This window comes from Hippichthys cyanospilos, chromosome 7 (genome assembly GCF_059441005.1).
Source record: "Hippichthys cyanospilos isolate Australia breed blue-spotted pipefish chromosome 7, RoL_Hcya_1.0, whole genome shotgun sequence".
Classification (NCBI taxonomy): domain Eukaryota; kingdom Metazoa; phylum Chordata; class Actinopteri; order Syngnathiformes; family Syngnathidae; genus Hippichthys; species Hippichthys cyanospilos.
Genome location: NC_142375.1, coordinates 12,840,668 through 12,854,483, shown reverse-complemented (window position 1 = coordinate 12,854,483; position 13,816 = coordinate 12,840,668). Strand labels below are relative to the sequence as shown.

The window sequence follows — 13,816 nt, the reverse complement described above, 5'->3', positions numbered from 1 at the left end:
CATAGTCATGACACAAATTGTAAAAAGAAAGTGTGATTGCCTCCCATTGCTTTATCGGGCTTTTTGCAATAATTAAAGTCGTAATGAAATAAAAGCTATGATCATCATCAGGAGAGACTGATGATTAAAATTTTAATTGAAAACACAATTCTTGCATTGATGGTTTCTTTATACATTTTGTATTTTATTTAAACTGTGCTCATGATCGCGTGAGCCAAAGCCGGTGTGGATTGGTTCCGCTACCTGATGCGTTCCTCGGTGTTGCGTTGGCTCTGTTCCAAAAGGTTCCTCTCCGTGTTCTGCCGACTCTGTTCCAAAATCTTCTCCTCAAGTCGGTGTTTGTCCGCCTTGAGGGAAGCGATGTCTCTCTGATATCTTTCCCGCTGCTTCTCCGCCTCGTCCTGCATCCGAGTCAGGCGGCTTTGGGTCTGCTGCAGGTCCTCCTGCAGGCGGGAGCACTGCGCCCCGCACGGAGGCGACGTCTCCGGCGCTACTTTGTCCTTTTCTTCTTGATGATGCATGGCCGTCTTCAAACGAAAGATCTGAACACACAAATAGCTGCTTGATGAGTCCGCCATTTTACTGTCACTTTTCGAGTAGCGCCGTGCAACTTTCGAGACTGTTGAGCAGTTGTTGAAAATCTGCACATACTGTAAGTAAATCACATAAGTAGTCACAGAAGTAGTTTAATAAGAGACACATTTTTTTTTACCTCATTGTCTGCATCTTTAAGTTTAATCTCAAGTTCTTGTCTCTCCCTCTCCAACATGTCATGTAGCTCCCCGTTTCTTCTTCTCTCATCTTCTAGGTGTGCACATACCTTTAAACAATGCCGCATCAAAATAGATTTGTGACATGAAAATAGTTGTAACCCGTTCCCATTTTGTCATGTGACAAAAAGCCGTGTTGTGCATGAGCCTCACCTCTTGGTTGGTCTTCTTCTCTGAGTTGAGAGCTTCTTGGATGTCGTGTAGCTCAGCCGCATGCCTTCGCATCACCTCCTCGATGGCCTTGCGCACCTGCTCTTTCAGCCGCCTCCTGTCCTCCTCCGCCTTCTCCACCAGCCTCTTTTTCTCCTCCTCCAGCTTCTGCTGCAGACCCGCTCTCTGTACCTCCACCTGCTCGAAGCGTTTGTCCAACTGAGCGCGGGCGCGGACCCTCTCCACGTCCAGCTCCTTGCGGAGACGCTCCACCTCCTCCTCCTTTTCCCTCCTGGAGTGTTCTCGGATTCCCTCGGCCTCCTTTCGCAGCGCCTCCTTTTCCTCGTCTCGCTCTCGCCGAAGTCGGTTTCTCTCCTTTTCCAAATGGCTCTTTTCTTGCTCTCGTTCCCTCTGCAGGTTCTCTCGCTCCTTCTCCATCTCCCTCTGCAGTTTGTCCCGCTCTTCATCTGCATGCTTTTGGATGCGACGCAGCTCTTCCGTCTGAGCTCTCACCATCTCTGAACGCAGACTGGACAAGGCCTCCGCGTGCTTAAATACAAAAAACGGACACTTAGTTCGGTCCCTTGGTTCCACCTTTGCAAAGATAATGCTGCTCATTTTTGATTAAAGGGTTAGGTCAACACTTGCAAATTGTGCTTTGGTACATTTATCATAGATTATTTTCTGTAACTTTTTAGATATTTTTCCAATTATGTTTTCATTTAAAAAAAAAAAAGGTCAGAAATTTGGAAACACCGTCAAATTCGCAAGAAAGGTCAAATTCAAGCTATTAACTCATTGCACAGATGTAAACTGAATGAGGAGCATAATACCCAATACATTTGAATTGTGAAAAATGCGTAATGGTGCTACAACCCCTTCATAAAAAAATAAAATAAAATAAAATAAAAAAAAGACTGAAAAAAACATCATATCATTTAACTATGTCAGCACATTGTCCAATTATATGAAGGTGAGATGTATACTTTGGATGGACAGACATATCATATGTGTGCTACGATACCTGGCGGATCTGACGCGCATGATCGTTATTCCTGCCGCTTGTCTGAAGCTCCAACTCTCTATTCCTGCTCTGCAGACGGCTCAGCTGGCTCTTCAGGTCCTCCACGTCAGCGCACACACACACCTTGCAGCCCACATTCAGCAGCTCTTCTAAAGCCCACCCAAAATGCACACATCAGTATCTGCTGCAAACGCCATTCCAAAACATTGCTACAGTATTTATGATACATAGAACAGTGTTTTTCAATTGTGTTTGATCTTTAAAAATTCATTCTCAATAAAGACGTGCATTTTTCTTCTGAAAGTACAAATAATGTAAAAGTACAATAATTTGTGACTGAGGCGGTGCCATGATAATTGATGCCCCTTGTGGCCCCTCGAAAACTTTTTTCCTGTTAGTTAGTCATTCTGGATAGATGAGTGTATAATGTATTCTGAGGACTAACAATGAATTTTTACTGTACCCCTTTTTCCCAATTTGAGTCTGCCCAGGCGTTCCTCAGAGGTCCGTCCTTGGCCCACATAGAGAATCTCAATAAGGGCATGTTTGGAAAATAGGAGCATTTTGTATCTTAGAGATTTTCTTGTGGATGTCTGTTACATACAGACATCAACATACAGACATCAGCATACAAAGCTGAAAATAATAACTTAAAAACACTTTGCATAATTTGCATATGGTCCCAGATAAACAAGCACGCTCTTATATATGTACATTCATGTAAACTAATTTAGAACATCCTTTTTTTTTCAATTTACTGTTTATTTCAGATTACTGATGTGACTGGAGCACAACTTTTTTAAATGACAGCAAATATGGCTTTTAAAACTTAAGTTTAGGAACTGATAAATCACCATTTTGATTATTTTTAAAGGTGCAAAATTGCTTATGCTTACAGTAATAGAAATGTACTCTTAAAACACTTGGAAAAAAACATTATGGATCAAAAAAAGACATAAAATGTTTGGGTTATAGGTGACAGATTTACAGATTAAATGCAATCAATCAATTGCAGTCATAGTTAAAGTGTTATCTTTTTAATCGCATACGTAATCGAACTTTTAATTTATAAGTATGCTTTCTGTATGCTGAATAGATCCATTTTATGTTTATTGCGCTTGAGTTGTTGGGAGGTTGGAAAATAAAGGTCAATCACACCCTGAAGTCAACACTGATTTGCTGTCATTGTGTTGGACATAACCTGATTAGAACTTGTTGTGGGTGGGAGGGCAAGATCAGGGGCAGAAGGAAAACAAGAGAAAGGAAGAGCAAATGAGAGCTGTTGATCCTAAGATTGGTAACTTGAACTTAAAAAAACCATGATGGCACCTTTGATAAAGGTTGTTAAATGCATTCTTTCAAAAAATGAGCTTGGGTACCACAGAGGCAGCTTAACTTTAGCCTACCACATAAATACAAAGCACCCAGCTGCGACTACAGCCACAACTAACGATAATAAAGAAGCTAAAGAGAGCCTTTGCAAAGATTTTTGGGAAACTAAACTCCAGGGCAACCGACTGGCTGGACAATGTTTTTTTTTTTTTTTTTTTTAATTAATTTCTAATTATTTGGCGATTGACAAAAGAAAACAGCACTATTAGGTTGAAACCAAGGGTTTGGGACTTTTGTCAAACACAGCAGAAGATGAATGGTTTTTTAACTCCATCTGTTAAAGTCGGTTAAATTAATTAAAGAAATTTTGAGGTGACATTAAAAAGAGAATACCTAGACCAAGTTGTTACAAATCTTAAATAATTAATCTCTTAATTGTTTTGAATCTGTTCACAGTGCTCATTTGGCAAAATTTCCAGGGTTATTCTGTATAATATAACCATTTTTTTTAGATTGTCTTTTACAAACTGACCAATTTTTGGGGTTGTTTTTGGCAAAATAACTCAGAACGGTGGGCCCAATTAACCCAAATACTGGTTTGGTTGTTTTTCGACCTGTAATTAGGCCATTTTGAACCCGATTGTTTTTAGTGTGTGGCTTTTCACTACCTAAAACTGGTTTTAGTAAATTCATGTTTTCTTTTCTGTCTGTTTGTTACATGACAGTACTACTGTAAGTCCCCAATTGTCCCAATAATGTGTTGTTGACTGGTTATCAAGCTTATAAAAAGATGTAGTGAACTGGATCAGGTCCCCGGGTTTAGAGTTTGACACCCATGCTGTAAGTGCTTCTTGAATAGTTAACAATATTTAAATATTGCAACGGCTTTTCCTAACGTCACTTATCTGCTAACGACATTCAGTTCGAATCTCGTTCTCTTCCTTTCTGACAATCAATTTGAGGGACACATCTCCGCATGTCTTAGAGACATTAATGCTTGGACGTCAGCGAACAGCCTAAAGCTTAAGCTTGACAAATGGAGCTTCTCTTTTCTCCGCAAACATCATCACGCCTTTAGCGCCGCAGTGTTGGAATAAGCCTCGCGCTTATGTCAGAGTCAATACGTCAAATTTTTTAAGCTTCCTAAGGACAAGGCCAACAAATGGAATATAGAAAGTACAGTAGCATGTGATGGATGTGTCATTAACTACCTGCTCGGGTCTGCAGTTCATCTTCTTGCAACAAAAGTCTCTCTTTGGCCACAGCCAGCTCTTCCTCTGCTCGCTTTGCCGTGCACTCTGCCTCGGATACGCGTTTCCGATCCAGTTCCAGCTCTTCCTCCAGGTTCTAGGAATGAGAAGCGTGCCCAGTGTGGGGTCATATTGGAGCAGAGAAAAGAAGGGGGTCTGACAAACGCGGAGAGGGTGAAACAAAACAAAAAGCAAGCAAGTAAACATTTCCAGCTTTGCATACCAGCTGCAGGACTTTAATGGTCTGCTATAGGGGATTATGTCAGCTGTGTGCTTCGCCTCAGCAGGGGTTCTGAATGCTCGATTTGGGAGGTGATACTGCAATGATTCTATCTTGTGCAAACTACTCATTAGGACGGAGCTGACAGTGGAACCAGCACTCAGCAAGCACAGCCTGTGGTTAGACAAGCAAGATCTCCTGTCTCCGTCTACCATGGACCTCGAGCCGCAGTCATTAGCTGGCAACAACAGAGACGGCAGGCTGCAGCATAAACATGGCGTTTTCGGTTACTGCTGAATACGAAATATCGCTAGAATATGGAAAAATACTTTTGGTATAATAAATAGGCCTGTCTAAAGTCTTCTCTCTATCGCTCACAAGAAAGGTATAGTGTTTATTTTGCGGTACTTCTCAAGCGCTCCTTTTTACTGAACATGCCTTAAGGTGAATATGCATTTGAGCTCACGTTAAACGGTTGTTCAAGTGGGATGAAAACTTCAGCACAATTTGTACAAAATCCACGTTTATCAAAGCTTCCCTTGATCAAGGCCCATCAGTCATACAAACGCAGTCGATTTCTCTATTTTGGTCGCCACCTTAGATGTGGCCAGCAGTGTTAATAGTGTACTGGCAATGGGAGCACTGACAGAGGTTAGTTATTATTAAGAGAAAAGTAGAGCTGTCTCTATCAACAAGTTTTAGAATTGATTATTCACTACAGAATCGTATGATGAGAAGGATGCATTGAAAACAATCATCTTTCCGTATTTTTTGGCAGGATCAAAACAAACATGTTCTTTCAGACAATCAAAATTGAGCATTATTATCATTTCAAAGGTTTTTTGTAAAGTATTGTATATTTATTGGATTTAGCCTAATGTTATGTCTACAGACTAATTTGAACAAGAAGTGATGGGGTTCTACCTGAATGCGTTCCTGCAGTTTGACTGTGTTCCTTTTGCTCTCCGCCTGCCTCTCCAAGTGGCTCTCCACCTCGGCCTCGGCCCGCTTCACTCGTTCTCTTAAAGCGCTATGCATTCCTTTCTTCTCCTCCTCCTCTTTCTCCTCCCACCTGCGTTGCTCCTGCCGCCATTCGGCCTCTATCTTCTTTCTCATTTCTTCTTTCTCCTCCTCAAGCAACTTTATCTTTTGCTGCCATTGCTCCCTTTCCTCATCCGCTGCTTGCCTTCTCTCCTCCTCTCTTAGATCCCTTTCCTCCTTCATCATGTTCACCTCCTCCAGAAGCCCTCTCACTCTCTGCGACTCCTCCTCTCTCCTTTTTCCCTCAGCTTCGCCGTTATCTTCTGTGTCCGTCTTCTCGTCCTCACCGACCCTGTGCCTCAGCTCACGTTTGGTGCTCAGATCTTGGATCATTTCCTCAGCCTCTTCCAGTTGTTTGCTCACACGCAGGTTTTCCTCCCGAGCGGCGCTGATCTGGGACCTGGCCTCTCGGAGATCCTCCTCTGCCGCCTGGAGCCTCTCCTCAAAATCTCTTCTCAGTTCGGCTTCATTTTCACGCTCCCTCTCCTCCGACTGCATGCGGAAGAACTCAAAGTCGGCTTGTACCTGGAGGCACAGGTGACGAGATGTTACACATGGTACACTCAAATGAAAAATGAAATAAAATGGAAGAGCTACGAAGGCTCATTTAATATCAATTGATCCTTGAGATTTTTTTGTCAATTTTGTTTAATTGACTGTTGATTAGGAATTATGTGCAGTCTTTGAGCAGGTTTTTGTTGAAGCAACACATTAGTATTGAAACAGGGTTAGAGTTAAGTCCACTCCGAGAGTGATCATTCCTTTCAAATTTATGTCGCTGACGCTGGTCGGAATCCCTGTATCTCCAAAGTCCCCAAAATATGACAAAGTGTTTGATCAACACCAACCATATCTAAAACAATTAGTTATTCAATTGGGTGAGGGCTGAATGTGAAATCTGAATGCTTTCACACAATGCTTTCTCAATGATACCTTTAACAAAAGAGTTTCACATACAGTAATTCTCATGAGAAATTCTAAAATTTATTAAATGAAATTAAAAAAAAAAAAAATCCCCCACTCAGTCATGATTAGCATGTGAAAAAAAACAATAAACAGCCAGCGCCCACAATGACTTTCACTGAAACCTTAAGCTCATGCTAGCATAATGCTGTTATATATGATTAATGTGTATGTTTTATTGAGGCACATTATGCAAATTGTACATGACGAATGGGCTAAGTACCATGCTGTTTGCAGTGCTTTGATTACAGTGGGGCACATTCAATGTGAGTTTGATTTGCAGCTCTAATGTGAGCGCATTAATTTTACAGCAAAACAGCATGGCCTTGGAAAGAAGTTGGTTCATTATTATAGGATGAGATTGACGGGGTCATTGCACCAATCCGGGCTCAAGGACACAAGCACACACATACGCCAGAGGCGTACCTTGGCTCCGACCCTCTGCTGCTCATCCAGAGACTCCTGCAGCTGGAGGAGTCGCGTCCTCAACACCGAGCCCTCCCCCTCTTGACATGTCTCCATCAGGATGCGGTGCAGCTCCTTGTCGTGGGCGTGGTTCAAGGCCTGCAGGGCCGCCTCCTGTTCCTCATTCTTCATGTTGAGGGAATAAATCACCTGGAGGGCATCAATAACACACAGATTAAGGTCGGCGATGATTCGCTTTCTGGAGATCTAATGATATAGCAGCTAACGCATAATACAGTTCATTGCAATCGTAATATGCTATACTGAGGAGGATCGCTTCTTACGCTGAAATTTCCTAATTATGTTCCCAGACTATTTAAACTTCTTGTATAAGTTGAAAATATTCAAACACCTGACTACATTGGTGTACAATGAAAGTGCCCCAAAATTGCCTTGGAAGTTTTATGCATTTGTCATAGGAGTTCAAATCATACATTCTGCTCGCATGAGCAAGATCAAAACAATTGTGTACAACTTCTCCAAGCGGTCAGGCACTAAATCGACCTAGTCATGTGTGTGTGCGCGCACGTGTGTGTGGGGGCGTTTGGGGGAGGTGTGTCCATCTTTCTTCTCCATTTAGACTGTGACAAACTGATGAAATATGGCCTGTTTCTTATTCACTTTCCCACTGCGTCCACAGTGTCATCTTCTGATGACCCTGACGTCTCACTTACACACTCTCAGAGGTGAGCTTGCACCCGTGTATGCAGAGGGACACACGGGCTCATGTTATACGCAGACGCCACACTGTCTGCAGCACACAGCTGGCATACAGTGTCGCAGGACATTCCGCCATATGTGTCAATATGCGCATGTGTGCATCCACCTTTAATGCACAGTGCATTGCTTTTGGCCTGTGATATCAATGACAGATGTGACATGTGGCAAAGCTCCCATCTCACGTTCCTGACAGCCCAACACTTATATCCAATCATGTCACGGTGCAGGAACTTTGGCTCACGCGCTGCGAGTTAGACTGAGAGGCATGAAAGGGACTGTATTGAGGGCAGGCTCTGAGGGAAGAGAGGGTTCATGCTGTGCTTGGATGGCCTCCTTGGCCTGGCATTTTTTTTTTGGAGGGGGGAGCAATGAGTGAGAGTCAGAGCAATGAGTTGAAAAAAAAGGGCAGGAATGAGGACAGTTTAACAGCACTACACACCAGAACATTAAATTCCATATGCTCCTCGCGCAATAATGTTGCAACAACCTCCAAACTTTATTTAGGAAGGCTTGGTTCACCAGGCAGAAATTTAAATGACTCATTAGCACAATCGCCTCACAGTTGTGAGTGGATGAAGTGTTTTCACTTTTGCCTCACTGGGTTTGAGTCTCAACTCAGTCCTTGGCATTGTTAGGAAGTCTCCATAGTTAATATATTTATTTATTTTTCAGATTTTCCATTTATTATGCATACAGTATTCTTTCATTTGTTTTTGTTTGTGTTTGTTTATTATAAATGTTTTTGTTGGTTGTTTTTTCATTTGTCAAAAATGTTTTCAGGCTGTAAAAAATTGTTGAAACAGTGAGGTCTTGTAGTAAGGTAACACTGGCTAAAAAGTAGAAAGAATAAAAACTATGGTTACTATGGCACAGCAGGAAGTCACAGGAAGTCAGATGACACCCCCCATGGGATATTGTGGGCTGTTATATTTTAGTTCGTTAACTGTGTCGCTTTATCTGCAAGTGGTAGTATTTGGAGGTAAATTAAGTCAAATAAATCCACACTGGAGGTCCAGGTCCCATCTGCCACTGCCAGTAAACCTTGCAAAAGCTCATAATTACAGTAATTATTGAAAGAAAAACACTTCAAGGTCAAAAATATAAAATCATCAAATGAAAAGCAGTCAATACAACAGTAACTGAGAATGCCTTTTTGTTCGAGGTGCAACCTTGAAAGATTGCATCTCGCTACCGTTGTGAATGGAGTACCATGTTGAGGAGACTAGGCACCAAGTAATGGAAAGAAGCACAAACAATAAACCTCTATGGTGGTTAATATGGTTTCACAAAAACTAGGAAGATTAACGCTTTGATGGGATGCCTCTTTAGCCAATGAAAGCCCGCATTATGTGTTTGTATAGCCTCACAGGGTGGGAGCGACTGTGTTTATTGTCATCAACTTTATCGTTTGCAAAGCATTTAATTAATATTCTGTGCATAGTGTAAAGCAGTGCAGCTGAGTAAAAGCTGTTGCCAAAAAAAGAGAGGTTAGACAGAAAGATGCACTCTCTTGCTTGCATCAGCTTGCCTCCCACACACACACACACACACACGCACACACACGCATACACACACACCTCATGTGAGTGTGCAGCTGAATTACAAAGCAGGCCACACTGACAGTGTAAGCTGGATAAGAACAGGACATCACATTGACAAAATTAGACCTGCCAATCAAAATATTGCGGCAAACGTACTTGTGTTTTGATGTTTGTTAATTGCGTAAAATCATGACTTTAAGTCATTGTGTATGTGCGCGCACAAGAAAAGATTCCTGTGAACATTCACAACAGCTGCCCCGACGCACTCAATTCGCACTTTCTTCCTATTGGCTTGTTGCGCCACGTAAACACACTCTTGGTTTATCTTTAGCAGCACCCATTCAACCAGGGCACACCAAAGCAGGCAGAGGATGAAGGAGGGGGGAGGGGGAAGTGTGAATCTGTGATTGGTGGAGAGGACGTGAGGAGGTGCTTTAAGTACAAGTGCATGAGTTATTAAATATATAAGGTTACTAGTGCTGACCTCTTTTCTGTCGCAATCCACTTACAACCCCATGAACGAATACTGGAGGTCAGATGTCAAGGCGTTGGATTACCAAGTTAGTTCCTTCTTGATTCCAGATCTTAACAAGACCATTCAGTGAAAAGGTCCCAAAAAAAGAAGACCCATCAAACACAAGCGGGATGAAGTTAAAAGCTGTGAGTTGGGCATGCCGTATCCAACACCAGTGACATTTGAATTCCTTCCGCGACGCGCCCTTACACTTTTGTCCACTGAACGCAAAAACAAAAGGACGTAGCCTTGACAAATGTCAAACATCCTTAATGAGTACAGGCACAATAGCTGACCCATCCTATGTGTCATCTTTGTGCAAATCCCGCACATATGCTCAGACATTATTTCAACTGGCAAACGGGAGCCACATACAGTTGTGTTGCTACAGAGCACATGCTCCCTGCCCCCCCCCCCCCCCCCCCCCCCCCAACCAGCGCGGAGGTGAAGCCACGAGGGAGGACGGCGGCTGCATCGTCATCAGTAATCGTCACCGCTCAACTAACAGTGGGTCATGCCCTGCTTCTCTAAGCACTATTGTGAAGAGCTCACACGTGCGCGTCCCTGTGCAGCACTCAAAAAGCCCAGAAAGATATGAAACGCCGAATACTGCTGCGAGAAGCACATCGGCTTCATTTATATGCACACGTGTGCTGAATGTAACTTGTGTTGCTGCTTATGTGTGAAAGTCATCTTAACAAGACTGATGATTAACACACTCAACACTTTTGAGTTGCACTCGCTACAGCAAGATAACACATATGTACAGTAAACTGACAGCAGAGCATAATCTATATAATTTATCTAGTGCTTATCCTCATTAAGATTGGGGTGGGCTGGAGCTTTCTAACTTTCATTTGAGGAGCAGTAAAGGTGGGAATCTTCGATTGTATCACGATTAGATTCAATTGTGATTTTTGCATCTACAATTCCATTCAAATAACTGAATTAACAATGATCTCTGATTCAATCTATGCTGAAAATCATCATGATCTACTCCAATCTCCTGTGAAGGACAGAATGAGAAATAAGGACATTCAATTCTTATATCTACATTTCTTCAGTTTGAATTGTAACAAAGAAGTTTTTTCTACAAAAACACTAAGTGTTGTGAACCCATCTGTTTCTCCATTCTTTATTTTGAATTTTTGACAAACCAACCACGAGAATCAAAGGAGCAAGCACTTAAATGTACCATGGAATTAGTGACTAGCTCCAAGAGCTTGTGTCGTTTTGTACAATGTATTATACAAAGTATGTACAATATACAATACATTGTATACAATGTCTGTGACCGTTGTGAAAACAAGTAGTTAAGATAATGAATGTATACAATGTAATGTCATTGCCTAGCAGTGTGGGGAAACTTACTTCATACTGTAATGCATTATTTATTACTTTTTACTGTTGTTTCAAAGTAATTTCTTTCCATTATAATATTACTGTATTTGAAATGTAACACACTACTATTGCATTACTTTTATAGTACGGATAGTATGAATTTCATCTGTATTGTATTGTAAACCTTTAAAGACAAAATACTAAATCTAATTTTTGGCGAATTTGGGGAAAAAAAACACCATTTTCAGGTTAAAAATGCATTGTAATTACATTACACTCATTTTTACTGAGTAAAATATTACCGTTTTTGTGTGTAATGCATTACACTACCGTGTTACAACAAAAAGTAATGCATTGCAGTAATTACATTACTTTTGTAATGCATTACTCCCAACACTGTTGCCTAGCAGCGTCTTTGTGTCCTTAATCAATGAATGAGTATGATTTATTTATTATTTTTAAATGGCAGTGTTGGTAGAGAATTTAGTAGAGTAAAGCTAGCTGGTGCCAACCACCACTGCGAAGGGCGTCTTCCAAACAAAAACGTATTACGGCCTTTGCACTGACATCTATATATCATTTGGTGTGTATTTTGAAGTTGGCTTTCGCAGAATGCCTTTGGGGTGTATCGTGAGGTTTTTGTGTCTTCCTTGGCAATGCGCATCCTGCGCAGTTATACTGAAGCTGGGAAAAAGTGGACTATTTTTTTTTTATTTACTTTTTTCATAATACATTTTGGGATATTTTATGTCGATTCAGAATCATGGTAAATGAGACTCTTGATTCTTTTGTGAATACATTTTTTGGCACACTTCTATTGAGCCATTTAACAAAGTGGGCCTGGGATAGTAGTCGATGCATAGAGATGAACAACCACACTCACATATGAATTATGACACTATGAACAATTTGGAGCAGGCGTGCCAAATGTATTTTTTGTTGCAGGAGAGCTGCTACGACAGTGAAACTAAATAAATGTTAAATTGTTTCATTGTATTATTACATATAATGCACACAACTTCCTAGTTTTGAAATGCAAAGTCAAGTGTAAAAGTTTCTTCTGTTACTGTAAAATGACTAACAACTATTGCCAAATGTCCAAATTATTATTTATTACACATGACAATTTGAAATTTTGGTCAAGATTTTTGGAAAGAACATGGAAGTTGACAATGGATTTGCTTTTGCAGTTTACCACCTGTGATTTAAAGTTTTCATAGAAGCTTACGCGTATGTTTTGGAAAGGTGTGTAGAAGAGAACCAATGCCAACATGGAGACGAACATGAGCAATCCATAAACGATAGTCAGAGTCAAAAGTCATATCCAAAACTTCAGAACTGTGGAGCAGATGGGACGATGCAACATTTTAGGATTTTCCAGTGGTGTACAACTTCACTATCAAAGAGCAAAATAAATAATTTACTACATGGTGCACAAAATGAGAAACAAATCCCAATATATTTTACACTATACATGGGCAGAGAACATATACTGTATATATATATATATATATATATATATATATATATATATATATATATATATATATATATATATATATATATATATATATGCCTTTGAAGCATGACATTCCAGGAGTACCTAATGAAGTGTTCACAGAGTGTAGCTTTATGTTTGTCTGAGTGCATCAAACAAAAGGTAACTTGGAGACGACATGCATTCAGTTTGATTGCAATTCAATATCGCTCTATTTAAAATGCAAAATATTTCAATAATCTCGAATTCCTGGAAATTTGTTATCTGCAGACATTCACGCTGCATGTGGTTTCTTTGCACGTTTGCATTCCAGATGAAAAAACGCACACATCGGCATGATGGTGACAGCTCCTCCTCATAGACGGTCTAGAGAGGCGGCGCTGCCTCCAGGTTCGTCCGATCACGTCCCACCTACCTTGGTGAGCTGAGCGATCTTCTTACACATCTTGTTGTGCATCTGGAAGTCGCACTGCTCCTGCTCGACGTTCTGGAACTCTGCCGCATTCCCGTTGACGGTCGAGCCCGGCCCGGGGGTCTGTATAGCCTTCCCGGGGCCCGAAGCCATTTTGACAGCCGCCACCCCACCAGGGAACAACTTCCAAGCCCGGAGGATATCACAAATGATCCCGCCGCCAGTCAAGCGCAGAACCCCGCCTAAATCGTGTCAACTTTTCACTCGTGCATGTCATTCCTCCGTCGGTAGGCCCCCTCTTGTGAACGGCAGCCGGTGGAATTGTGTGGAAAACATTTGGGAGTGGATCGGCGGGGCTCTCCGCGTGGAGCGTTCCGGTTGCGGCACCCGTCTCCGGCTGTCCTCCGCCCGGCGATCGCGGAGGTCACACGCTTGAAGTCCATCGGGGACGCGCTCGCTGCGAGCGAGCCTTGCCTGGGTGCCAGCAGATATTGGTTACTCTCGGGCGCCGGAGGATGGAGGCACGGGACGCCAACCACCTGTCTCCGACTCCGAGCGGAGGGGCGGAGAGGGGC

General features: G+C 41.9%; 1 protein-coding gene across 1 annotated transcript in view; it reads right to left on the bottom strand.

The window, feature by feature from the left end:
- Positions 1 to 13,816, bottom strand: part of fam184b (family with sequence similarity 184 member B) — a 23,828-nt gene extending 10,012 nt beyond the window's left edge. The window contains exons 1-8 of the mRNA XM_088420042.1: positions 13,245 to 13,816; positions 7,177 to 7,365; positions 5,671 to 6,312; positions 4,488 to 4,623; positions 1,945 to 2,093; positions 924 to 1,469; positions 713 to 820; positions 244 to 542 (exon numbers count right to left, since the gene is read on the bottom strand). Of these exons, the coding sequence (XP_088276168.1) occupies positions 244 to 542; positions 713 to 820; positions 924 to 1,469; positions 1,945 to 2,093; positions 4,488 to 4,623; positions 5,671 to 6,312; positions 7,177 to 7,365; positions 13,245 to 13,394 (2,219 nt within the window). The 5' untranslated portion in view covers positions 13,395 to 13,816. The remainder of the gene's footprint in view (positions 1 to 243; positions 543 to 712; positions 821 to 923; positions 1,470 to 1,944; positions 2,094 to 4,487; positions 4,624 to 5,670; positions 6,313 to 7,176; positions 7,366 to 13,244) is intronic.